Here is a 27,701-nt window from a genome sequence, read left to right as displayed (position 1 = left end):
CAGTCCATTTCATTTTATTCTATTTTAGTATCACTGAGATCTTACAAGTGGTTTGTTTGGAATGATAAAACAAACCCAGCATTGTCTTGTCACGTTTTCTCTGCAGTGATTCCCAGAAAAGAGCTGTGTGAACTTTGAACTATCTTTAGGTGAAAAATGAATCATGTAAGATGAAGCTAGAGGGGGGAAACATGATTGAAGAGACAATTATTCTTCATTCGCATAAATTCTGGCTCAGAACAGGAGGACAGCTTTGAAAAATATTAAGTGCAATATACTCAGTAAATGAGGAAATTGTCCTGGAAATTCTTCTTATTTTATGAGATTGCCAAGTCAAATCAACGCTCTCTTATTTGTGTTTTATTCCTTCCTTCATTCTTCCTCTGAGAATCACTTTTATGTGCTGCTACCTCCTACATCCAATGACTACCAAAGCCCCTTTTCTCCTTGCTATTTTAGCAATATACAAGGGATCTATATTAAAATGTCCTAAAGGGCAATGTTCTTAACAAGTATCTAGTAGAAGGTGATATGAAATAGGACCATTGTTGAATCATAATTAGTACCTATAATCTTTGTTAGGAATAAATTTTTTATGGGAATAAGTTCTTTAAAAGCATCTGAATCTTCCACTTGGAGTCTAAATTTCCATGAAAATATTAGATCATTCTTCCAAAGTGCTGTAGGAATGAATCTTCTCTAATTTCAGATCAGAACAGGTCATACCCAATTTGGCATCTTGATCAGCTTCTTGACTGCAACAGAAAGCTGTTCTAACATCCCAGCTTTAATAATTTAAACTCAATAGAATCCTGCACTAAAAAAAAAAAAAAAGGCATAGCATCAAAAATACAACTGGAGATAAGAAAAGAAAAAAGAAAAGGTGGAGGCTATATATACATATTATTTGTTTATTTAATCCCATTTATACACAGTGGTTTGGGTCCAAGTGGAACTGGAAAAGATTCAGTTATACATGGATACATATGGTTCAGGATAAAATGGTACAAGGTAACTTCTGTTTCCACTGACTGCCTTTGAAATGTTTTATTTCACTTTGTCCAGGATATTTTAGTGTTCTGAAGGACAGGATTCCACAGTTACAAATCCATTTTTCTGCAGTGTCTGTCACCAGGGATGTTGAGCCCCTCCTGGTGATGGCTTTGTCAGCTATGAAAATAGTGGGCTTTCCACACTTTTAAAAATTATATGCTTTAGCAACAGAGGGCTATAAATTATTTTCTTGAGATTATGCAGCTTGTCTGGAACACAACAAAAACATTTAACCTCTAATTTTCTAAGTCTTGATCTAGAGCGTGAATCAAAATTAACCCTTTCTTCACAAGTGTGATGAAGCTGAGCTTGTAATCAGAAATATAAAACACATGTTTCAGCTCAACAGGACTAGGATTTATATATCCTGAAATCACAGAGCAAGTCCATATGGCACCAGTAATAAGGTATGCCCTGGATATTTCTCACACATGCTACATGCAATTCAGTGAATAGTATAAACATAGGGAGAAATAAGTCACAATCTCTTTGTCTTTACTACACTATAGCTCTGTGTATTGCATATGTGCTGCCTTGATCTTCCAGGTGGCCTTATATTTAGGTGTTCCCACTGTATTTTATTTGCTGAGAGTGCAGCATCTTTCCTCCTCTGTACTATTTATTAAGTATCTGGAAAAATAAGCATATTGCCGTAAAACATGACAACTATTTGGAATTAATACAAAAAAAATTAAAAATTAAAAAAACAAAAGAAACACCAAAAAAACCACAAAAGAAAACAACAGAAACCTGACGTACTCTAACCATCCAGCTGTGGTCAGAGGACATGTAAGAATTCAGTTCCCAGAAAAATAATTTTCTAAAGAAAAACACACAAACTTGAAAGAATTAAGTGACATCTGCTACTAACTACATTTAAATTGTTGTCCCAGTGACATAATCACATAAAACAGGGATTTTTCTTTCTTGATTTACAGTTAACACTCTCTTCACAATCCTCTCAAACAGAACCAATGCAAAGGTATGTTACAAAACTGTCATACCATTTCAACTTTCAATGCAAAGAACAAATGAAACTCCACTATTCAGTAAAGCCACTGAATCCATACAAAACTTTATCCAGCCTATATTTTGTCTCCCACAGAAACACACTGAGAAATCTGGAATACATCATTGCACCTGTAAACTGTACACATTTTAGTCACTTTTTTTTTTTTATTCTGCAGAAAGCTTAAGTTTTACATTTTTGCAGTTTGACTCTTCCAAATATTTCTGGAGGAAAGGCTCAAATATATAAACAGATGTCTAACAAAGTCTTGAGTTTTACTGAGGCTAGAAGTCTGAGGAAGGCATTGCATCCACCAACTGCTCGGGAAAGCCAGCCTCAGGCTGAAAGCTGTATTTTCATTCTTTTCTAGCTCTTTGCAAACATGCAACTTCCTTATGAATACAACTGTGTTGAACATATAATATGAAGCTACAGCTTCTCAAATTTCATCATGTAGCAGCCACTGCTGGATAGTAATTTTTTTAATTTCTTGGCATGATGCTAATACATATCTGACTACAAAAGACCACTGTATAAAGTACCTTGAAATATTTAGCTGAAGGAACTTTTTTAAGTCTCAGGCTATCACAAAAGACAAATATCACAAAAGAAGCACAACCATAACAATTATTTTTGGACTCATGGGTGTTTTGATCTGTCAGGGGGAGGAACTTGAGATTTTTTTCAAGTTGTAGAGAGTAACGGTTAGGAACTATCACAACTAAATGGAAAACATATTCTACTTTACTGACTCTTACTGCATCACTCAGGTGATTCTGCCAACAGATTTGGGTCCTGTAAGTGTCTCCGCCATGATCAGAGTCAGAGGCGCTGTAGGTTATCAAAAATTTGATCTAGACATAGGAAGCCAGATTTCCAAAGGCACTTAAAATTGTGTTCTCACAGAAACCAGCAGTAGCCAGCCATATGCATTGGCGGTACTGCTCCATTTTTTTCTCCTTAGAATTCACCACTGAGAAACTTTAAAACAGCATATAATCTCTCAAAATATTACTGCAACTTGGCTGTGAAAAACTACAAAACATTCAGGTACATTTTTTCACAAGACTAACATAATTTGACTGTGTTGTATTTTGAGACATTGTGATGATCACTACTTAAATGTTCAGGGGGAAAAAAAAGCACGGATTGGCTGAATTATATATAAGTTGTGATTGCTACTCAGTAGGAAAAGGAAAATTCACCCTGGGGTGAGGGGTGGTGGTGTTTTGTTTTCCTTCTTGATTGTTGATAAGACAAACAGATGCACAGTATACCAGACTGATATTTAAGTGGAGCTGTATGAAATTCTGAAACATTGGTCATGCATTTTACAGCATATAATGAGATGCTGCTTTGAAAAGTAATGTAGAACACTGTCAATTCACTGTGATTTTACTTTATAGAAGTGGCCTTATCTGTAGTCAGAGATTAGCAGTTAACGAAGAGCGAAATTGCAGCAGATCAGATGCTCCATGGGAAATGTACACTGTAATACCTGGAACCACTGTCAGGGCACATTAATGACATTCCTGAGGTAATCTGATACAGCCAGCACAGCCTGAATTCCTGACTAGTACCAACTGCTGCCTTCAAGGAGAATGGTTTACAACAATGGGCAAGAAAATGTTTGAATCTAGATTAAATCTAAATTCTATAGACACATCTTTAATGTTTGTAAACACTTTGGTTATACTAAAGGAGACTTATTTATCACAAAAAGCTATTATCCCACTTCCAGACACCGGTGTCTTAAGAAACAGCAGCAGAATGTTAAATGCTGTGCTCCATCTGCAGGAGTAGAATGAAGGAGCAAGCAGCATAACATTTCTGAAAGCTTTGACAACTACTTTGAAGGCAAGACTAAGAACATTTGCTATTTCCCTTGACTTGAAATCTTGCTTCAGCAGACTATATACTTTTTCTGTTACATTTCTCAACTTGAAAAATACCTGCATCTGTCTCTGGTAACTACTAGTGTTCTGCAATTAGAAGGGGAAAATCTAACATGGATAAAACCAATAGTACCACTTATAATTACTTTTTGGAGGCTAGAGCTCTTAAAAGAATTTAGAAACTCATTTTTTTTAATAACCGGTAACACTCAGCTTTTTGAACAATCAAAAGTTTTAAAGTTTTGATTTACAGGTTATTCTATCTTTTCCAACAATTTGTCCTACTTTCTCAGCACATACTCAAAACTCTTCTTGCAAAGGGAATTGTTTTATGTAATAAACAATGGTCACTTCAACACAAAATTTTAAACTTTTGTCCTATACTTCCATTTTCTGCTGTTAATTTAAAAACCCACTTAGCAGACTTACACATTTATCTCCAGTGCAAAAAAAAAAAACAAACTATAAATATAAGCCCTTCCTGCAATTTTGTCAGTTTTTTCATTACTTGACTGTCAGAAAAAGAAGTTCAAAGAGCAGAAACATTACAAGAAATGCTGGTGTTATCACAACATTGGGAGCTTTTCCATCAGCGCTTGAAGGCATTTCAGTTCTGGGCCGTTATCTGATTTCCGACAGGAATCCCACCTTGGTCCCAAGTCCCTCCTCTGCCGCGCACAGCTGTGGCACCGCGCTCCCGGGCTGTGAGCTGGCGGCGGAACCGCCGCTCAAACCGCAAAGCCAGCAGAAAGCCGGGCTCTTGCACAAGCCCCAGCGCCTGCCGCTCCCCAGGCAGCCGCCCCCAGCCCCCGCCCAGCGCCGCTCAGGAGCAGAGCCCCGCGGGCACGGCGGAGCCGCAGCGCGCTCGGCTCCACCGGCGGGGCTGCCGCGCCCGCCCCGCTCCGCGATGCCGGTGGGTGAGGGGAGGGTGGGCGGCAGCACGGGCAGGGCCTGCGCCGCCGGCGGCTGACGGGACTTCTCTTGTAGAGCTTCCTGAAGTGGCTGCTGGGGATCTTGGGGGTCGCCGTGGTTGTCGTGGTCATCACCGTGCCCCTGGTGCTGCTCACCCGCAGTAAGTGCGCGGCGCGGGGGAAAGATCGCTGCGGCCGCCGGCGCTCGGCGCAGCCGCGGGGGAAAGTTCTGCGGAAAGTTTCTGCCTCAAGGAACGGGGTCCGCAGAGCTGGAGCTGCTGGAAACTGGGAAACTGGGAGCTACGGCGTCTCACCAGAGAGGGTGGGGGGCGCGGGGACAATTCAAAAGTCTCTTAATTTTCTTTTATGCGCTGGTAATGATTAGAAGCATTGTCGTTTTCACTGGTTTCTGTTCTTCTTGTCGCCAAAGGCTCTCGAACCAGCAGTAAAATGCCAATTACTCATTTTTCTAGGGTGTATTGAAGAGATTTTATTTCCTCTCATGTGCTTCGGTTGCACAACTTTTGTTAACGCCGTTGAGTGAAATGATATAAATAGCACAGTTACAGGGGTCAGAAAAGTACAGAAAGATTCAGATGTGGTTTTGGACTCTGACCAGTTCGTACTTTCCAGGTTGCCCTCGTAGCTCTGGATGTTAATGTGAAACAGCATTAAATCCTGATCGAGCAATGCACTGCCTTCAGCTCGTAGGACAGAGCTGCTCTCGTTTTGTGTTCTTAGGATTAAGAGCTGAGCAGTCGTCATGTGTATAGTCAGCACGGCATACTCTAAGGGAGGGTTTTCTAGGCTAGACCTAGCTCCGAGAAGTGCACCCCAAAAAAAGTGAAGATGTGTAAGTGGATCTTGACGATGTGTTCAGAAATCGTTTATGTGCACATAACAAAACCTGGGGGTTTTGGTGTGTCAAAGAGGCGGAGCCTGTGTCACCGGTGCTCATGTGGCATAATTTACATTAAACTGTTTTACAGTTCAGCTCTATTAATATTAATATCAATATCACAGTCATTCAGAACTGGATTTTCAAAGTCCGGATATTTGAGTTACATGCCTTCTAGGCTGAAACTTCCATCAGTGGATGCTGAGTCTATTTTCTCTTATTTTTGGGCAGCTTTTTGCCACTTATCTCAAAAAAGCAGATTTTTGAGGTGACAAAAAATACTCTGAATTTCACAAGTGGGGAAGAGCAAGAGAAAGGGTCTTGATAACTTATCAGATGGATGTGTGCAGGCGTAACACCTAGTGAAAGAATTCGGTATGCAGGCCTGAACTCTGCTGAAGAGTTAGTACTTGTCTATCTTGATGCCAATGCTATATCTTACTGTAAATAAAGTGGGTTTTCTTCTTTCATAAATTGTAGCATAGGAGTTCTTTTGCTCTAGAAGTGGCTGCAATTCAAGATCAGTCATTCAGTTACATAGTAAATTCATTTTACTTCAAAGAGGCATTTCTGTTCTGTGATACACAGGATACAATCATGCTGTCAGCCTTGGCTTGTGTCCTTTGGTTGTAAAAGAGTAGAACAGTGTGTCAGACTTTTTGCTGTTGGCTCAAATTAAGGCACAGAGAACACGCCCAGGTAGTTCTGTAAGTCCCTCTGGGTAAAATAAGGATTGAGATGGATTGGTCCCAGTTCAAAAACTTGTAGTTTGGGAACTGCAGAGTTCTTTTGAATTTTTGACTGAAGGGTGCTAAGCAGATGTTTTCTGTTAGCTCGGAGTGTACAGGTGGTGTACTCATAAAGTAGTAATTTGTAGGTTAGAGTAATTAATCACTAGTTTGATAATATGGCTTTTATGAACAACCACAGGACACAAGAGTCAGCTGGGGATGCCTCTTGGGCCATGCAGGTGATTGAGTACAAAATGCAAGTGACAAAATTGCTTTGGGAAGGAGCAGCCCATGTGACTGTGATTATGTGAAATCAAAGTTTGCTCTGATAAAAATCCTTGTAACTGCAGTTAAATAGTTTTTATTTCATCCCAATGGTTCAAGTATTGTACAGGAAGTAAATATGACAGTTATTGATATAAACAGGTAATTTGAGTTTGGGTTTCTTACCTTTGGTCTGCAGCTGTTTTTCCTGCCATGCTTCTCAACACTAAGCTCATAAGCTTAGTATTCATGCAGCACATAATTAGTTTGATAAATGGTCTCCAGTGCAATGAAAGGTAGTGAAATTTTGCCCCTGCAGCAGAGTTCTGGCTTGTTGGCTGGCATGTAGGCCTTGCAAGGTGAACTTCTGCTTCTTTTCTTGCAGACACTTAGCATGGACAAACTGTCCAGACTTAAATTTGCAGAGTGGTTCCCTAACTTGAGGTGCAGCCATTTACCTGGGAAAGAGGGCCTGCTGCCAGAACTCTGTACAAAATTCTATATTTCATTTAGATGCATGGCCTATTTTGACACTTCATTTTATATTTAATAACCACATGGGGATACTTGCATCAAACAGCTTAATTTCAAAACAGCCTTGGGGCTTTTATTTGAAGTCTGCTGATCAAAGCATTGTTGTGCTTTGAGGAGCTATCCAACAGGTGACTACAGTAACAAGTTGGTACCCTTAAAGCATGAGTATTTTATAAAAAAAATTTGGTCTGTTTGTTCATGATTCACCAATTTGCTTACACTTCTCACCGTTTTTTTTTTTCTTCTATAATCTTCCATGCTAAAGGCAGATTGAAACATCCCATGTCCATGTATCCCTTTACCACTTCTCTAACTGCAGGTGTTGTTACAGCTGGGCAGGAATGCCAGGAGTGGGAGGATGAGCAGCCAGTGCTGAGAGCCGGAAGGAGACAGTGCAGTATTTATTGTTATTCTGCTGCCATGAGCAAGTCCTAGCCTTAGAGTGAGGGTCCCATACAGCTGTCTGTCCACAAACCAGGTTTCTTCACCCACAAGTTTAATTCTCCAAGGGTGAGATATTCACTAAATGAGAAGGATCATCACCATCATGATGGGTGTTATGTGTGTGCTTTTGTGGTCTTGTGATAAAAATGTGCCTAGGAGAGGCTGGAAGAGCACAGCAAGTCCTGGAGAACTTAATGACCTCAAGGTACGTGAGTGTTCCATGTGAGTCTGAAAAGAAAGGGAATGGACATGTTTTCCTGCTACATGTCCTTGACTTCTGGAACTGTCATTTAACTCAGTTATCTACCCTAATTCAAATGTTGAGTAATATAATATAAAACCCCATTATCAACAGTAGGTTGCTATCTGTAGAACACTTCTTATTTCCTTGCTTTGCATGAGATGGGGTAAATTTGAAAGGGATTCCAGAGCTATTGATTACCGAGTTAATGATTAAATCCTTTCAGGGAAATATCTGCAGCCCCATGGAGTGGCTCTTGGATTAATTGCTCCAGGACATGTCACAGCACTCAGTCACTGGTTGTGTTGTCTCCTGAATGTCATGTATCAGCCCCTGGATATTGGATAGAATTCAGGATGAAGTGAGCCTTAGCCTGAGCCAGCCTACTTTTTTGCTGGAATTCTACTTCAGTGCTCTAACTGGCTCATGGTAACTGGGGGCTGTAGCATACAGGAGGGGGAAAGAGTTAGAGTACTCTTTTTGTGTTGGAAGAGAATGGGCAAACAGCAGGTTTGGAAAAGCTAGCCTGAAATGTCTCTTACTTTTCTGACCACTGAATCAGCCAGGATTCCCTTGCATCTCTCTCACTGCTCCTAGATAACATGCTTTTATTTCAGATCATTCTTGCTCTTCTGCTGTCACTTTAAAATGGCAATAGCCATTCACCTTTTCTGATTTTTTTAACTTCTCTCTTTCTCATTATTACTGAACATCATGCTTGCACTTGTCTTTCCCTTTTTGTGGTTTTTCCAGTCTCTCTCGGTAGTGGTGAACACGCAGTAAAGCTTCCAATATTACTGCTTTTATAGTTTTCCATAGTTTAAAGTCAGTTAATTACTTGCCTCTTTTTTTTTTTTAAATTACACATGAAAATTAGGAAAATGTGTCTTGACATTGGGGAAAAAGCAGCACATATAACAAAAGTAATTTCTCAATATGGTTTCACTTTGGTATGGTGATCTGTCATACCATAAACCTTACACAATTGTTAACTTGTTCTTTGCTTTAGACACGTCCTGATTTTGGCTGGGAATCAGGTAATTTTCTCCTGGTACCTAGTCCAGTGCTCTGTTTTGGATTCAGTGTGAAAAAAATGTTGATAACATACTGATGTTTTGGTTTTTGCTTGCTCTTAAGTCATGGACACCAGTTTCCCCAGGCTCTGCCAGCAAACAGGTGCACAAGGAGCTGGGAGGGAGCATGGCCAGGACAGCTGACCAGACCTGGCCGAAGGAGTATTTCATAACACAAAATGTCATGCTCACATAAACTGGGGGGTTGGCTGCGAGGTGCCAATTGCTGCCTGGACAGGCTGGACATTGGTCAGTGGGTGGTGAGAAATGTATTTTGCATCAGTTGTCTCTCCTGGGTTGTATTCTTCTCGCTCTCCTTTTCATTACAAATATTATTACTATTATTAGGAGTATTATATTCAGTTTTATTTCAGTCATTAGCTGTTCCTATCTCAACCTATGGGTTTATCTTTTCCTGATTCTCCTCCCCATCTCCACTGAGCATGAGGGAGGAAAGAAGTGAGTGGTACTTAGTTGCTAGCTGGGGTTAAACAATGTCAACACCTCACACCTACAGAAACCAGCTCAATTTTTCTCTGAAGAGAGGATGTCATATAAAAAGGAAATTCCAAAATTTAAACAGAATTGTTTACCAACTTTGTATGAGTACTACTTACGTAAAAGGTTAAGAGCCTTCTTTGCAGAAGGACTTAGAGTTATACTGTTGTAACAGGGGAATTATGATGTAACTATTTCTAGTATATCATTATGACAGTGGAAATATATATATATATATATATTTACTGCAGAGGTCAGACCAGGGTAGAGATGAATCATAGAATCATTAAAATTGGGAAAAACCTCAAGATCATCAAGTCCAACCTTTGATTGAACACCACTTTATCAACTGAACCACAGTACATCCTGTCATCTCTTAAACATTTGCAGGGAAGGTGACCCCACCACTTTCCTGGGCACTCCTTTCCAATGCTTAACCACCCTTTCAGTGAAAAAGTTCTTCCTGATGTCCAACCTGAACCTTCTCTGGAACATCTTGAGACTATTTCCTCTTGTCCAGTCACTATCTTACTGGGAGAAAAGCCTGCCCCTCACCTGGCTACAACCTCCTCTCAAGTAATTTTAGAGAGCAATAGCCCTGAGAGTTCCCCCTGAGCCTCCTCTTCTCCAGGATGAGCACTCCAGCTCCCTCAGCTGTTCCTCACAGGACTTGTGCTCCAGACCCATCACCAGCTCCATTGCCCTTCTGTGGACACTCTCCAGCACCTCCGTGTCTGTCTTTAACTGAGGGGCCCAGAACTGGACACAGCACTTGAGGTGTGGCCTCACCTGTGCCAAGTACAAGGGGACAATCCTTTTCCTGCTGGCCACATTATTCCAGATACAGGCCAGGATGCCATTGGCCCTCTTGGCCACTGGGGCACACGCTGGCTCATGTTCAGCCTGGCATTGAGCAGCACCCCCAGGTCCTCATCCACTGGGCAGCCGCTCTGCCCAGCCACTGCCCCAGCCTGTGGCGCTTCCTGGGGTCGTAACTCAGGATCTGGCACTTGCTGAGCTCAGGCAGTTGGCCTCAGCCCATCAATGCATCCTGTCCAGATCCCTCTGCAGAGCCCTCCTGCCCTCCAGCAGAGCAACACTCCTGCCCATTTTGGTGTTTGTGAGCTTAATGAGGATGAACTCAATTCCCTCATCCAAAGCATTGGTAAAGATTATTAAACAGAACTGGCCCCAGTACTGAGCATTGGAAGATAGTAATTTGGAGTTTTAAAAAATAAGTCTGTATGTGGAATAGTTGAAAAAGAAAACAAGAAAATTAAGTCTCTCCGAGGATCCTCAGAGTAAAAGAAGCAATTTTGCTTAAATATGAACATCCATTGAGCTGTATACAATCCTCAAAGCCAATAAAATGCTCTTGAATGTACTTTGTTCTGTCAAAATAAACCTGACTGACCTTTCTTTTCAAATGGATCTGAACAACAAGAACCAAAATTTGGAATTCAATGAATGTTGAGTATCTTTGGTCGGTGGCACAAAGTGGATAATTAAGAATATATTGGTAATGGCCTACCTTGTAGATTAAGAAAATGTTTCAACTAGAACTTCTATGACTGTACCCTTACAGCTTGGCGTGTGTTTTCATATTCAGATACTATGTGGAAGGTGTTGACAGAAAATGAAATTTTAATTTTATACATAGCCAACAAATCTTAATAGTGGCCTGATTTTTAGTAATGAGACCTTAGCAAAATATGTATGTCACCAGGGAGAAAAACATTCATCAGTTTGGAAAAATCCCTAAACCTGTTCATCAGCCACCTGTCTTAAATTGCTTCTCCTTTTCCAAGAGAGAGTTTTGTTGCTTTCTGAAGCCCCTCTGATTGAAAATGACACTTTCTCGATTAGGAAGAAGTCATATTCCCAACTAGACAACTGTGTATGAATATTAAATACCCACTTGTTCATAATCCATCAAATTAAATATTCAGTTAAATAAATAACCTGAGAAATTAATATTCTCACAGAAACTTCAAGAGCAATAAACCCAACCTAGTAATTTTTTTTAAGAATATCATTTCAGATGGAATTGAGCAAGCATTTTTTTAACCTTTTCTTTTTAGACTAAAATCATTGTTTGTTATGTCTCTTGCAGCAGTAGTTGTACAGTCTGTGTTGTATAGCTACAGTTTTCTTATTGTTTGGAAATAAGAGTAAAGCTGTAATAGCTGATATAAATGTCTTCCTGCCATGTTCCAGATGTCACAGGTATCTAACCTACAGGATGAGAACCTGCAAAAACTATTGTGAGGTGTTTTTCTGTGTGTGTGTTCCCAGGGACTTGGCTGTCTTTTTCTTCATCAGCATAAGGAAAGAGAGGGCAGTTTGTTGAAAAATATCCAAAAGACCGGGGTCTCAGAATTTATAGGGGCAGGTTAGCACCTTGGTTGATGAGCCACCATGTCTGTAATTGGGTGTTTTTATCGGTTGCTTTTATTCTAGTCTTTTTATTTTCAAATTTAGTTGAAATTAAAATTCCTTCCCTTCTGGACCCTGTAAATAAAAGGGTAGATGCAGGTAGATGAAGTTAGATTTTAGGTTTCCATTAAAAAAAAAAAAGGCAGGGAGAATGCAGAGAGAGAATTGTACACCTGGATTTAATATCTGTAGTCTTTGTTTTCAGAGGAAAAAGATCACAAAGACTCACAGACTGAGTTGTTGTTGTTCCTTGTCGTACTTTGGAAAAAGTATCTTGGGCACTGCAGGCAATACTTAAGAAATACTTTACACAGAAGCTGACTGCAGTGTGCTGAAGCTGACCAAACTCATTAGCTTAACTAGATTCAAAGTTTCACTTGGTCTTTTCAGAGTAACCCAGTTACTTGGCTTTAATTTTCCAGTCAAAATTGCAATGCTAAAATAAACTTTAAGATACCTTGGTTAAAATCACATCAAAAGAGGGGTAAATATTTAATAAATTATTTCATCATAATCTTATAAGGAAGTGTTTGTTATTTAATTAGGTTTTTTTTAATTAGACCTTCCCTGAATATTTTACCATTTCTGAGATGTTTAGGATTTTTTTTTATTTGAGGCATTTCTGAAATTTGAGTTTAAGGATAAGCAAGTGATTCACAACTGTAACTATTAGCAGCTGGGGCTCTGCAGTGAACTTCCCAGAGTGAGCATGGGGAGAAAGGCACAAAGATCACTTCTTTTCAGCTTTTGAGGAGTACTTGTTTGCTGAGGTAAGAGAGACAGAGGTCTTCTAGTAATTTTTGTCACTGTCAAAAAGGTATTTTCATTTCCATGAGTTTGTTGAGTGACCTTGCTGGCACTCCTTTATTTTATGCTTGCTGAATTTACCTTGCAATAAAGTTTTATTGTCTTCCCACTGGTACTACTTTAGAGATGGTTAGCTAAAACACTTTATTAACCAGTAACAAAAATCCATTTAGGAGCCAGGTTAAGAAGCTGGGGTGGAACAATTTGCAGCAAGATCAAAATCTCTCTTCTGTCTGTTTCTTTCAGAAGAGACCTCTTCAGGAAAAACGTACACTCTACAGAATTACTTGAACAATGACTATTATTACAAAACATATAATTTGGAGTGGATTTCAGGTAATTAATTTATACATACAACTTGAATGTCAAGAAAATGTACTACCTTCAGCAGTGTGCTACCTTCAGTCACCTCCTGCTGAGGTGACTACTGTAGTCTGAAAAAAAAGTCAAATTATTTAATAGTACCATTATAGAATGGTGCATATCTCAAAGGGTTGATTCCTTGCTTCCCTTTGAAATATGCTCATGTTCATGGCAAGTTACGTCCTCCTAATGCTAAAAGAGCATACTTCTCTGCTTTAGGGTAGAAGTATGTTACCCTCTGAGGAGTGTCAGCTTCCTGAGCATCAAGCTGCCAGGGAACAGGGAGCAGGCTGCTCTTCCTTTCGAGTATGCCTAGTGCCCCAAGGGAAAGAGATGCTGTAAGGTGGATGCTGTGAGCTCCACAACTACATTTTGTCAACATCCTTGTACTATAAGCATCCTTTCACAGCATTGACCAGATTCTTGGATTTTATTTCCTGCTTAAAAACATAAAGGGAAAATAGAAGTTACTGGTGGGCATTTTACTTACTTTTTGTTGTCATCTCTCTTGTGCTTTTAGGAAATCAGTATCTTCACAGAACAGATAATGGGGACATCCTGTGTATCAGTGCTGACAACAATGAAACATCCTCAGTAATCCTGGCAAATACAACATTAGTATGTTGACTTATATGTAATATATGCAGACTTTGGGGGAGATATTGGATTTCATATTTTGTTTTGCACAGTCTTTGGAACAAGATTAATGTGTTTCTTTTACCCTTTCTTTGTTGACAGGATGAATACCAGGCAAGCACAGTTATATTGTCTCCTGACCAAAAGTTTGCTCTTCTTCAATACAGCTATAAAAAGGTACAAGTGCACTTTACATCTGAGGATGAAACTGGAAAATAAAGGCAATGGGAATAAATGTGAATAAATAAATAAATGGGAACAACTGAGAGAACACGAAGGAGATGCAGGAGGATGGATGAATGTGATGAATGTCTGTAAGGGAACTGCCAAGCTGAGCAGGCAGGAGGAGAAGAGACTGATATTATCTGTGAGCTTGGCAGAAGAGAGTTGACTGCCCAAGGAAAAAAGGCATCTGGATAAAAAGAGTGTGGAGAGTTATTGCAAGGAGAACAAGGCTGGATGGTTTATCTGGGAAGAAAATCTAGACGAGTAGATAGGCATGGCTGTCCCTGGAGTTGTGTGGGTAAGGAGAAGTGATGAGTAGATATGCTGGTATACATCTGCTTGTATATGTATGCTATATATATTTGTGGTTGTTACATCGTGGTGGTAGGAGGTAAGAGTTTAAAGCTGAGGTGAATGAAAATCTGCATGTGCTTTAAAGAAGGCTTGTGCTTGGAGTGGGCTTCTGTGTCCCTGTTGCCTCCTGTCAGCAAGTGCATGAAAAGTCTGCAGCAGAATGCCTCATCCTGGCATGGTGCTGAACCATGCAACAAAGGTCAACCCACATTTATTCCAGGTGGCATGAAAACCTGGCTCTGTGCCAATTGGGAAGCCTAATGGAGGTGTTCATTTGCTGTGCAGTTTGTGCACTGAGAAGCCGCAAACTTTGTTTTCTTTCCTTTTCTTTCTAGAGGTGCCTGTTGTGTTTGTAAAAAGTTCAGTGCTACCTTGTGCAGTGTACAAATACTTGAGCACTGTGTCACTGAGCATTGGCTACATGTTCTGCTTTGCAGTCCCAGAGTGATCTTTGCACTGTGCCAGACACAGTCTGTGCACTCAGTCATCAATTTTTTTTGGTTTTAGCTTCTGTGCTGGGTCCTCCTAAGCCAGTTACCTTTTGGCTTGTTGAATCATTCAGAATTATTTGACTCTTCACAAAGAGACACAAAATGCCCAATATTTTACCAGCCACCCTACACATCCCATCTACTTGCAATTTATTGCTCTGTAGTATTTTATTTGTTGCATTCATAAGAATTCATTTTGTTTTAATGCTGAAGCAAGATATTTTAACCTTTATATAAGAGTGCGATTGAAAGTTTTGTTATTATTAATCTTTATTGCAAAGAAAGAGAGTAACAAAATGAATCATGAGGATGCAGACACTTGTTATGTAATAGCCATCTGTCTGTGTAGTACCAAGTTGTTGGTTTATATCTTCATACAAATATCCAAGAACCCTCTTAGAAGGAGCATTATTGCAACATGTCAGTGCTGTGGGCTAAATCAAGACTCTCCAGCCCCACATAGTGAACATGTTTAAATGTGTCTGCATTATCATCATCATCTTCCTCTCTGGTAAGTGCCCACAGAGTGATACAGATTTCAAGAGGCAGATTTCTCAGAGCAGGGTTTTATTTCTGTGACAATATGAATGGGAATAGGTCACTCTGGTACTGGAGGAACTGCTGCAGACATACTGCTGGGACTTGTGAGAACTACTATAAAATAAGATGCCAAGTTAAATAATACAACATGAAAAATGAGGCAGAAAACAGCAAATGAGCCAGTAAAGCACAAGGAGGATTAACTGCACACTGATGATAGTCTGCCATGTAGTTACAAGGATTTCTGAAAATCCGCAGCATCTCTGGCATCTGTATCTCTGTCCTTAATCAGTCAGTGGCCTCTGTCATAGTGATGACCCCAGAAGGGTGGAAATTCTTTAGTCTTGCCTTAAACCTGGTAGAGATCTGTTACCCTTGTATTCACCATTGTGAACACCATTGTGTTCTCTCTACCTTAATAAAAATCACAAGGAGGGTTTTAGGGGTAATTCAAACTGCAAGAGATAAGAAACCTGGTGAAATTTATGTTCTTAATATTTAAATAATTCTTTTGCAGTTGTGGAGGCATTCCTTTACAGCTTCATATCACATCTATAATTTCAGTAGCAGGTCAGTAGTTTTTACATGTAAGATGTTGTTTTAACATTCTGTTCCACTGAAATGTCATTTCACTGATTTCTCATGGCTGCATTTTGTTTTTGTTTTTCCAGTTCTATCTTAGATGACGGGCTACTACCTAATGATACACAGTATATATCCTGGTCACCTGTTGGTCATAAACTGGTTAGTAAAGAAAAGTGAAACTTAAATAAACAGTCATTTTCATACACGTGACATGGAAACTCATGATGTCTGTACCCTTGAGGTTTTGGGGCTTTCCTACTGCTAGGTAAAGTAGCTAAACTAGTTTCAAAAATGACTACTGTTGCTGGAAAGACTCCAAAGTCCCTCTATGTGTTTTGCTTTGTTCTTTAATGAAAATGCATTCCTGAAAGTAACTAGTGGCCCCAGTAGTCATTAAATGCACAAATGCACAGGAACTTCATGTTTTTACAGTTGCAGACAGTAGCTCATCCCTTTCAAAGACAGCAGCATTACAACTGTCTATTTAATCATCACTGTGATTTTTATCTCCTTATTACACAACAATCAATGAAGTTTTACTTGATGGAAGCATGTAATGGGATTAGAGGATTAAAATCTGTCTTGTACTCTTTCCCACTGTTGTTTTCCTCGCCCCTCCAGTCCATGTCAGTGGTGACAACCAACACATTTGCAGGGCTTGTGGGCTTGTGCCTTCCCTGTGTTGAGCTGTTGGACTGTCACAGGAGAATGTGGTGTTTATTTATTCCTACTGCTTAGTGAATTAGTATGTGAATTATAAAGACCAACAACAGAAGCAAAGGAAGTTGAAAAGTTTCTGCCTCTTGGAGCAAAGCTCTGGGATAAAACTGTGTTGTTCATGTATTGGAGATGAAAACCAGGAGTGATTAGAGAGACAGGCAGGTGCCAAAAACTAGAGTTCTGAGTGCTACAGAAGCAATGTACCATCTTTGCAGATCTACTGGCAGCACTGAGACCCCAGTGAATGTTTTACCAAAGCCCTGATAGTTTTCTTTGAAAGACAAATTAGTGGAAAACAACTACTGATGAAGGAAAATAAACTTGTATTTTGGAGAAAATGATTTGCAAGGTTTTCAAAACTTGATACAGTCATGTCACTTTTCATAGCTGATTTGGTTTTGTGCATCTAGGCCTGAAGTTATGTGTCTAACCCTGGTCTGTATTAGTATTTGTATTAGTAATTCCAGGTTTGTTGAGTGTCAATGCTGCTTGATGAAGTGCAGCTTTTAAAGATGGTTTTTGTCATCTGGTCTAAACTGAGCAGTAGATGAAATAAAGGAATTAGGATTTACTGTAATAGTAATTGTTATCACAATGATATTTTGCAGGCGTATGTTTGGAATAATAATGTTTATGTAAAAGCTTCACCAACAGCAGAAGCTGTGCAAATCACTCAAAATGGAGAAGAAAATAAAATTTTCAATGGAATACCAGACTGGGTATATGAAGGTAACTACACCAAGCAATTTTTACTTTCCATTTTTATGTGAAAACTTTGGTTTATTGTTATGATTATCTCATACCTTACCACTGAAAAATTCAAATTAATCAAAGTCTATATTTTAAAAGAAACATGCATCCTTATCTGGGCTTAATACCTGCCTAGTGTGAGGATCTAAGAATATATATGAGTTTGCATTGTGTCACTGGAAATCCTGCTGTGAATTAGCTTCACATGATAGATTATAAACATTGACCTAATATCTCATTTCAAAACCCTAACAAAGAGTCTGCATTTTTGTATCTAAAGTTCAATTTTTTAAGAAAATACTATGAAAAAACTAATAATAACAGCACCTAGAATAGAAGAGCTGACTGATCAATTATAACTTAAATACATTTTCATCTCTTTCAGAGGAAATGTTTGGCACCCATTCTGCTCTGTGGTGGTCTCCAAATGGCAAATTTTTGGCATATGCATCCTTTAATGATACAGAAGTTCCTGTTATAGAGTATTCCTTTTATTCTGAGGACACCTTGCAATATCCAAAGACCATTAAAATCCCATATCCCAAGGTCTGTGTTATTTATTAAACATGTTTGTTCTGTAGTTTCATTAAGAGAGTAGTCTCATTTAATCAGTTCCTGCTAATGAAAATATTGTCTGTCTCTCCTCAACAGCTTGCTGTGATTACTCTTTCTGAAGTCAACAGCATCTGGCAATGTTAAAGTATTTTATTATCTCCAGGGGAAAGAAAAAAGAGGAAAAAAAAGTATGATTTAAGGTTTTGTTGTTTCACCATAAAATTTGGAGGTAGTGAGAAGATGTTGAGATAAAAAAGCTCTCAGGTAGTTAAGCTGAATTTAAATGCAAAGCATTAGGCAGATGTCCATTAGGTTAGGGTTGTACAAGGTATTGATAATGGAATTTTCTTCAGCTAATCTAATATTTTCAGTTTCCTGTATTGAGAGGAAGAGGAGGAATCCGCTAAGGAGTTTCTTTGCCCACACCTTAAGCTCTTCTAGTTTTATCTGTAAGAGTGAAACCTTTAGTGCAAGGAGCTCCTTCCCCCTCCTTTTCACATGACTTTATAGCCACTGCTCGTGGCACAGTTGGTACTGGGCTGAATGGGGTGAGAGAGTGCAGAGAGATTCCTACATGTGCTCCATGTGAGCTGGGTTTCATATTAAATGCAAAACTTACTTGTTACTTGATGTTATACAGGATTTTGATTTACCTGAGCAAAGCACTTAAGACATAAAGCAAGGGCAAATTACACTTAGAGTATAACAATTGCACTACCCTGGTGAGTGTCAATACAAACATGTTCTCATCGTTGGCCTCCGTAATACTCTCACCATCACAGTGCTGGGCATTCCCATTGCTGGGGAGGAATAGATGGGTTGAAATCATCTCAAGCCCATCATTTTTGTTCTTTCTGTTCACCCCTGGGTGTTTATACTCTGTGTTGGCTTAAGGCATCAACATGCCCCACCCCAGTCCACAATGGTCTGGCCATCTCAGGAAGATGGAATATTTTTTCAAATCAATTTTCAGTCTTGATTAACGGGGCAGGACAGATGACACAGACAGCGTATTGCTCATCTGGTACAGCTGCCTGGTGGAAAAACTGCCCCATTTGTGCCAAGCTCAGCTTTCTCTGCAGCAGCCATGATCACTCCCTACCCTTTCCAAAGGTCCTGGAGCACATGGACTTTGCCTGTGCCCTCGGAACATCCCCCAGAGGGGTCACTGACAGCTGCAGATGGTCTGTCCTGAGCGTGGCCCCTGAGAAGAGACACAGGTGTAGAATGAATTGCCAACCTAAGTTACACATCTTATTACAAGCCCCTTTTGTATGGAATATTGCTAACTTCTGGAGGTGGATCAAGTACAGCTACCTGTTACCATGAGGACTTGGCTGGTTAACTGCGAGAGAAACAGCGCTTACTGACACAGCTCTTTTGCTGTCAGCAGTATTACATTAGAGATAGTGGAGTACATGCTGCAGTCACAGCTTTGATTGTGATATAGGCAGCTGTGATATGATTAGTTAATGTAAGGTGCTGCTTCCATGGAGAAGCATTTTCCTGTGTGTTAGCAGTGGATTTGATTCTGTTCTGGGTACTGTGTGTGACATGTAGGATGAGATCTGGTCAAATACAGCAAGCCCTGTGATTGATTCTAAATATAGTAGTCCTTCTTATCTAGAAACGCTAACTAACACTTTTGTGTGAAAAATACAAACGATAATTCATGTATCAATCATAAAACTGCATTTAGGAACTTGTCTTTTCATATGTTTGCGGTTGGCTGCTTTTACCTTTCTGTCTGTAGTAACTTACTCATCTATAATTTCAAACTCTTCAAAAGTACAATGAAAATTTTTATTTTTAGGCAGGAGCTACAAATCCAACTGTAAAATTCTTTATTGTGGATACCACATCACTTTCAGCTCCCAGCCCTGTTGAAATTTCTCCACCTCCAGAAATAAAAGGAAGGTGAGAAATTTTGGTTAAATATTTGATATTTGATTGTTTCTTCTGATGGGAGAGGAGAAGCTTTTATATGTGACCTCCTTGTATTCAGTGTATATGGCAGTTCTTCCCTGTAATGTGGCTCTGGTAGCAACAAGATTTACCAGAGAAAATCTGCACAGAGATTATCCTCGTAGTGATTATATATAGATGGCATATTCCATGTATGTTATATTCAGAATGTGACAAGTTCTTGGCTCATCACATTCAGTGGAGTCTAACTATGGTGAAGTCATTTCACAGTACAACTTTAATATGAGCAAGTTTTTGTATAATCAAATTATAATATATGTATTTCAATTCACTGGGGGGAAAAAAACCCAACAAAACAAAACCTTAATGGTAAGCGAAGATTTGATTTCATTGGAAGCAGACTCCTTGCTAAGGCAAGGTATCATGGTTGTCTTCAGATTTATACTTAAAATGTTTGTTTTCTTTGGGAAGGTGGTGAAAATCAGCACCTCTCAGAGTAAATGGAAAATTGTATTCCTCAAAATGCCACTGGAAATGCACAACATGATATAAATGTATTTTGTAAAGAGCAGCTACATCAATTTAAAGTGCATGCACACAATTTGGTATCCCAGACCTTGGGTTTTGTTTTTTTCTTTTTAACAGTATTGTGGAAATGTTTTAGAGGTTTGCACTTACAAACATGATGGGTATGAAAGCGCAGGTTACACTGATAAACCAGAAAAAAACAAAGGTCTGGTAGATTATGCATAAAACCAGCATTTTATACATGGGGGCCAAAAGGCTATAACTAGAAAATCAGTACTCTTCCGTTTCAGTCCTCACCACAGTGAAACATCCATGTGTTAACAGAGATGTAAGTTCTTATGAATATGTTGTTCTTTATCTTCCGTTACAGTCACACTGCAATAGCTACATGTTAGATAGCTGTCACGTCTTGTTTTCCTCCAGAATTCCAGTGCCTCGGAATAAAAAGCCCTTTACATTTTGCTCAGTACTGATTAAGATCTTTACTGTCTTAGAGGGTTTTTTAACCTTTTGTTAATACCTTATGGAAGCTGATGTGAGGAGAATAACCATCAGCTACCTTCCAGCCTCACACCCATCTGGCTAACAGGGGTGTGAGGTACATGGAGTCCATCCATTTTTAAATGAATTTTGCCACTCTGTTAGTCAGGATTAATATCAATATAAATCTTGAATGATGAGTTCAAGGATCAAAATTCGCTCCTTCCCAATGGCTGATCCAAATAATAGTCAAGTCTCACCACATGTGTCCTGCAAAGGTTGAGGTGACCAAAACGAGTCTTGGGGAACTTTGCAAGAGCAAAGGTACAAGAGTAGGAAAAGGTGAGCAGTGCATTGTGTTGCTGTTGGGTAGGTTTTTTTCTGGAAGAAAAAGTACTGAATATTTACATTGTATTTATATGTATACCACTGTATGACAGGACAGATTAGTTTTTGTGATGGAAAATATGAATCTGGAATGGCAGTGCTTTGCCATATGATGGTACTTGAAACCTGACACTGTGCATGAATGAGCAGCATAAAATCCATCCAGCATTTAAACACTGGTTTTGGCACCATGGATACAGGGGATTCCTGTTAGCCAGCAGGAGGGTGAAGGGAGTGGATCTTTCATGTCTGAAATGATATGTCCTAAAATAAGCTGACTTCGGAAGAGAGTAGTTGCAGAGTATCCCTTTTCAGCAACAAATGAGGAAAGGCAGTGCAAAATTACTGTACTTTATACTTGAATTAATTGTACCTTGGTTAACCTTTTGTGTGTTGTTGAATACTGAAGGTGCATTCCCACTCTCACAGGGGAGAAATATGTATTATAATAGCTCGATAAATAGTTTTGTTTGTTTGTTTGTTTTCCTTTTAATGTCTGGTTAATGATTTACAGTCACCAGAATTGTTAATTTCTCTCACTTTGAAGGAATGAAAACTGTTGGACTAATTCCCCTTACACAAAACAAGGGAAACCACTATTATAGGTACAGGAAGAATGACATTTTCCTTTTCCTATTTTTTTACAAACAAGCTCCTGCAGACTTAATGGCAGTAGCAATTAAATGACCTGCTGACTTCCCAGTCAAATATAAATGCAGAAATAGACCTTTTCCAAATATGATTTTGAAACTGTAATCTAGAAATAAATCTGAAGGTTTTTGATAACCAGCTGACTTATTTTTAATCCATCCACACTAATTGTAGTGTTTCCCTCCCTAAACTGCAGTGATCAGAAAGATACTCTTATCACAAAACTTCCCACACATTTTTGTTAACTAACTTTGGGGGAAAAGGGAACATGAACTTGGAACTAAGTCAAATGTGCAAATTACGGTTAAAAATGTATGCTTGCTTTGGAGGGGAAGTTTGTTTTATTTTAGTTCATAAGGCTTCAAGGAGATAGAAGAGATCTAAAATAAGAAAAGACAGTACATCTAACAGATCGTTATGGTAAACAAAGCCACTAAATTTTATGTGGTTCATTTTTTAAATTAATATACAAGAATATTCATGAATTTATTTTTTTCCTGATACTTCGTTCTTCACATCAGCTGGGTGATATTCGGAAGATGAAAGTAAAATATTCAGATCATAATATCTGGTTTTGCTATGATCTCTCCCTCCATTGTAGCTAATGGAAATACCTGCTAAATTGAACAAAAGTATGTATCACTGAGAAAATAATTACAAGCAAGCAACTTCAGGCATCTAAGGATAAAGTTCCTTAATCTAAGGCATATAGAACTTAATATTCAGAAGAATTTCCTCTGCTCTAGATGCACACAGTACAAGATTTATGAACAGCCTGGAGTAACTATTATTTTATGCATTAGAGAATAGCTGTTAAAATTTAGTTGCAGTTTCTGGAAGTGGGTTTGCACAAGCCATCTAATTCTTTATTGTATCTGTGAAAATAACCAAGGCATCTACTAGCAGCAAAATCAATTTATGAAAAAATTGCTCAATTACATTTGCATCATTGTATATTGTTGAGGAGTAGATTGTAATGAAAATAGCCAGATGAGTCTCATTCAGTGAATTGCTGAAAGCAATTGTATGGTATGCTATTATAGAGAGTATTTTAAATATCTTATGTTGTTGCTGTTTCAGGGATCATTATTTGAGTGTTGTAACATGGGTGACAGATGAAAGGATTTGCCTGCAGTGGCTCAGAAGAATTCAGAATTTTTCAGTCCTCACAGTTTGTGACTTTGAAAATGCTGCTTGGTCATGTCCAAAGGTAAGAAAAATTAGGTGGGAGAGTTGCAATGGTAAATTAAAGTAGAAAGGAGTAGAGTATATCTGTATGTTTTTCTTTGTAGAAATAAAGCCTGATGCAAAATAAACATAATTGTTGTGGGATTGTTTGTTTTTCTCGTTCTTAGGGAAAACAGTTTACTGAAGAAAGTACAACTGGCTGGATTGGCAGAGTGAGTGTTCAATTTCTAAAACTGCTACATGCTAAATTCTGATAATTGTAAAAATTTTATATGAGCCTGTTGCATTTTGCAGTGTCTCTCGAGTGTAGGTCCAATCTTCTCACTTGCTGTGTTTTACATATACAGGAAAAAATTATCTCAAACATCACCCCATGCCTGGGGTTTACTTCTTTGTGGGTAATGGGTTCTGAACTCCCAGCCTGGGCTGACAGTGCAGTATGGCTGGAGCTGTAATCATGCCCTCTGTGACCTGTGCATCTTGTTGACAGGACAAGAGGTAATGGCTTTAAATTGAAAGATTAGGTTCAGATTAGGTGTTAGAAAGAAATTCTTCACTGTGAGGGTGGTGAGGCACTGGAGCAGGTTGCCCAGAGAACTGTGGATACCCCATCCTTGTGAGTGTTCTAGACCAAGCTGGAGGGGGCTTTGAGCACCCTGGTCTAGTAGAAGGTGTCTCTGCCCATGGCAGGGGAGTTGGAACGAGATGAATTTCAAGGTCGCTTCCAACCCACACCATTCCACAATTCTGTGATTTTATGTTCAGCTTACCAAAAGCATAGCACCCTTTCCAGTGTCCTTTCTACTTCTGACCTGCTGCTTTTGTAGCAGTAGGCAGGGGAGAAATGCAGGAGCCTAGATTCAGAATTCCCTTTGTTTGGGGGAGTTGCCAGCTATGCTGGTTTACCTGCTTTCTAGTCTTCCTGCTACCTCCAGAAAGATCTAGGGAATAAAATGTATTAAGAAGTGTGTTCTGTAGCCTGTGAATCATACTGGAATAAAGGCATAGAGAACAAAAGTAATTTTTAGTGTATCAGGTTGCAACAAACCATTCCAGGTTTTACTTGGAAATAAATAATACTTATTTATTTTTCCCCAACATGAAATATCCACTGAAGAGAAGTGGGGACAAGATGCATGTAACTGGCCAGATTAAAATTTTCATGCACTTCTGCCAAACCAGCTACTACTGTCTGGATGATGCTTTCCAGGCTGCCTCTCAGTCCTTTTGTACATGGTAGAGAGTAGGCACCTAATGAACTACACAGAAGATCTGGGGGAAGTGAAGCAGAGATGCAAAAGTTCAGATTTGGAGGGAGAAATGAGTTTCAGAGCTTTTGATGAGAACACAGAGTACACTTTCCACTCCCGCATTTTCCACACACTGATTATGCTTTAGTCACTAATTCACTTTTGAAGTCAAAAATGAAAGTTTAAAGAAATGCAAAGAGGGAGGCAACAGCAGGGATGAAATCATCCGCAGTATGAAGATGAGAGATCAACCCACCTGCTGTCAAACTTGATATGGAAAGGAAGGCCTTAACGCTGACACATTTTGCTTCTCTGCAGCAAAGGCTTCACAATTAGACAATGTGATGATCAAGCTGCAGACTTTGTAAACAGTTGTGCAAAATGAGAGGGCAAAATGCAAGTCTGTGCCACTAAACTAGGTTGTTGGTTTTTTGTTTCTTTTAAAGAGACAACCCACTTCTTAGGAGCTGTTGGAAGAAATTATAATCTCATTGCACGATTCTTGGATTTCAGAAAGAAATAGAGAGTAGGGAGAATTAAAGAGGGGATAAGATAGGTATATTTATTCCTCTTTTTTTTATTATTTTTACCTTCTTAGGGATGATACAGTGATATTTGACTGATAAGGAATATTTTTATACATTTGCAAGATGTATATATGGACATACATATGTATAGAAAAATTTGAGTAAATTACCTATGTGTGTAGAATACAGACATATAGTCCTCTCTTTGTTTCTATAATGTTTTTTTATGTTTTTTTGGGAAGAGGGCTTTTTAGGTTTTTTATTGGTGGTTTTGGTTTGGTTTTTTGTTTTGTTTTGTTTTTCTTTAATAGAGATGAAATTATGTTTAAATGAAGAATGCTCAGAAAAGCCTGCATTGCTGTATAAGGCTTCCAAGTCATCAGCTGTTAGAGCTTGCCAGTAGAGTTAAAGGAAAGTCACACTTTGAAAAATAAGGGAAAAGCTAGCAAATAATTTGCCAGGTTACTTTTTGCAAAAATATTGCTTGGGAACAAGGAGAGGTTATTTGGAGCACATGGTTAGAAAGACTTAATTTCTGTCATTCCTTTCTGAATGACCGGAGGCAAATCCCTTCAGCTTTGTTTCACCATTTCAAGATGGGTGTAACATCTCGGAGGCAGTTACATTGTGTCAGTTGCCTAATTAGCATTTAGATCCTTTGGGCATTTATCACAGAAATAAGTTTTATTTCATTCAGCTCAATTTCATGCCTCTCTTTTTTCCTACCATATGTAGCACATTCAAATGGCAGTCAAAGAAATTGATTCATTTCTATTTCTCTCAATTGATAAATGGATCATTCCTTCATGAACATATTATTCCAGTTTGAGTTCTCTGTCATTCTTTAATCACCTACTTACTAGGAAATTTTCCTCTAAGAAAGCAGCTTGTGTTTTTTTGAATAGAGCAGGACATTTTTTGCTGTTAAGCTAAAATAGAAATTGAGTTCAGAGAATTTGTTCACAAATATGTGTTTTAAAATGGGAAATTCAAGAAAAACATGAATTTTACAAAGTTTACATTTTTATAGGTTACAGCTGCATTGGATGGAATAAAACAGTGCCTTTTCAAGTAGATGCACATATTGTTTCCTAAAATTGTAGAAAACTAAAAAAGTACTTCACATTCTATGGGAGGGATGGGGGGTGTGGGTCACTGCTGGGACTGATACTCAGTAAATTCTGCTGCTTAAGGAGCAGGAAAATATTTCAAGTGTGTTTATTTTAAGAGTGATGGCTACAGGTTCTACCTATGAAGTCAGAAGGCAGAAATGTTTGCAGTACATTCATTGATGCCTTCTTGTAAGCATTGAGACTTCTGGTTAGAGATATTAAAACCTAAATTTATCGCTTTGGATCTGGAGTTTTGTTTTTTGCTTTAATAGACATCTCTCTTATGTTCAAGTTTCAGCCATCTGTCCCTCACTTTGCACCCGACAATGCTTCCTACTACAAAGTCTTCAGCAACACAGCAGGTTACAAGCACATCCATTACATAAATGGCTCACAGGTGAGGAATATTGTCTAGGACAGTCACTGCTGGCTTGTGTTTCCCTGGTGATCAAGGAGTTTCATATTCTGCTTTTTGCCCTGCCTTTTCCCCTGCTCAGGTTCCAGTACCTGTTACTTCAGGAAAATGGGAAGTAATCAGCATAGAGGCTGTAACCAATAAATTTTTGTAAGTATCTGTAAATAAGGTACCTCTTCCTATCATAAGGGCTGGTAACAAGGATCTAAGAAAGCATGGAGAGAGAACAGGGAGAAGGTGTCATTTAACTTATTAAAAATCTGGTTTAAACATGTCAGATAAAATTTTTAAATATTACATTGTAAATATTTTACTAAAACAAATATGTTTTGCTTTTATAGATACTACATCAGTAATGAAAACCATGAAATGCCAGGAGGAAGAAACCTTTATAAGTAAGTAATTATTTTTTCTGCAGTATGAGTAAAATTGTTTTTAATGAAAGAGAAACTTTAAGAAAAAGGATTGAAAACTTAAAGATTCAGATGTTCAGCCTAGTGTGAGGTCTTCTTTAGGATATTTAATGAAAATTGGTGTAAGAGAATAAACTGCAAAAAAAACCTGAAATATTTTTCTATAAGTTCACTTAATAAAGGGAAATTGTGAGAAGAAACAGCCTATCCTCAAGCAAAAAACCCTAAAAACAACCCTCATGCTTTTTTTCCCTATTTACTATAATTTCAGTATTAATTGAACTCAAAAGTTGAAAGTCTATTTTCTCTAGTTTTTGAATCTAGTTTCTATCACTTCCAAATTTTAACATTTTTCATTCGGCCATCTTATTTAAAAAGCATATACTGGTTTAGCATAGTTTAAAAAAAAATTATCTCTGAGATGAAGCTCATTTACTTTGCAGAGTGCTCTTGGAAAGCAGTCCAAAAATTACTAAATGTGTTAGCTGTAATCTGGATCAAGAAAGATGCCAGTATTATTCTGTGTCCTTCAGCAAAGACACACAGTATTATCAGCTAAATTGTCTTGGTGAGTATATCCCAAACTAATTGACATAAACATGACTTACTGATTAGTTGGGTGGTGAAGTTCACTTCGTCAGGATCTTGATATGTACTGTGTAACAATGATATGTGTTGATAACATTGGATAAATGTACTGGCAGTGGGAAAACATAGTGCCTCCTAGGCTCAGAAGCACCTTGACAAAAATTACTAGGATAAAACTTGTTAGTTCTATCTGTCAGTGGACCTGAAAGAGCTGCAAAACACT

General features: G+C 38.7%; 1 protein-coding gene across 1 annotated transcript in view; it reads left to right on the top strand.

Moving 5' to 3' along the window:
- Positions 1-4,291: 4,291 nt before the first annotated feature.
- The window catches only part of DPP4 (dipeptidyl peptidase 4), a 40,401-nt gene continuing 16,991 nt past the window's right edge, over positions 4,292-27,701 (top strand). Inside the window, exons 1-16 of the mRNA XM_014249143.2 lie at positions 4,292-4,870; positions 4,945-5,029; positions 13,041-13,130; positions 13,678-13,775; positions 13,896-13,970; positions 15,921-15,973; positions 16,075-16,147; positions 17,317-17,437; positions 17,844-18,004; positions 19,827-19,930; positions 23,066-23,195; positions 23,341-23,385; positions 26,355-26,459; positions 26,560-26,627; positions 26,819-26,872; positions 27,334-27,458. Of these exons, the coding sequence (XP_014104618.1) occupies positions 4,865-4,870; positions 4,945-5,029; positions 13,041-13,130; positions 13,678-13,775; positions 13,896-13,970; positions 15,921-15,973; positions 16,075-16,147; positions 17,317-17,437; positions 17,844-18,004; positions 19,827-19,930; positions 23,066-23,195; positions 23,341-23,385; positions 26,355-26,459; positions 26,560-26,627; positions 26,819-26,872; positions 27,334-27,458 (1,393 nt within the window). The 5' untranslated portion in view covers positions 4,292-4,864. The remainder of the gene's footprint in view (positions 4,871-4,944; positions 5,030-13,040; positions 13,131-13,677; positions 13,776-13,895; positions 13,971-15,920; positions 15,974-16,074; positions 16,148-17,316; positions 17,438-17,843; positions 18,005-19,826; positions 19,931-23,065; positions 23,196-23,340; positions 23,386-26,354; positions 26,460-26,559; positions 26,628-26,818; positions 26,873-27,333; positions 27,459-27,701) is intronic.

Source organism: Pseudopodoces humilis, chromosome 8 (assembly GCF_049639895.1).
Source record: "Pseudopodoces humilis isolate 2021_Gansu_Grassland_sample_001 chromosome 8, ASM4963989v1, whole genome shotgun sequence".
NCBI lineage: Eukaryota > Metazoa > Chordata > Aves > Passeriformes > Paridae > Pseudopodoces > Pseudopodoces humilis.
Note: the sequence above shows the minus strand (reverse complement) of the source record. Positions and strands in the feature narration are given on the sequence as shown.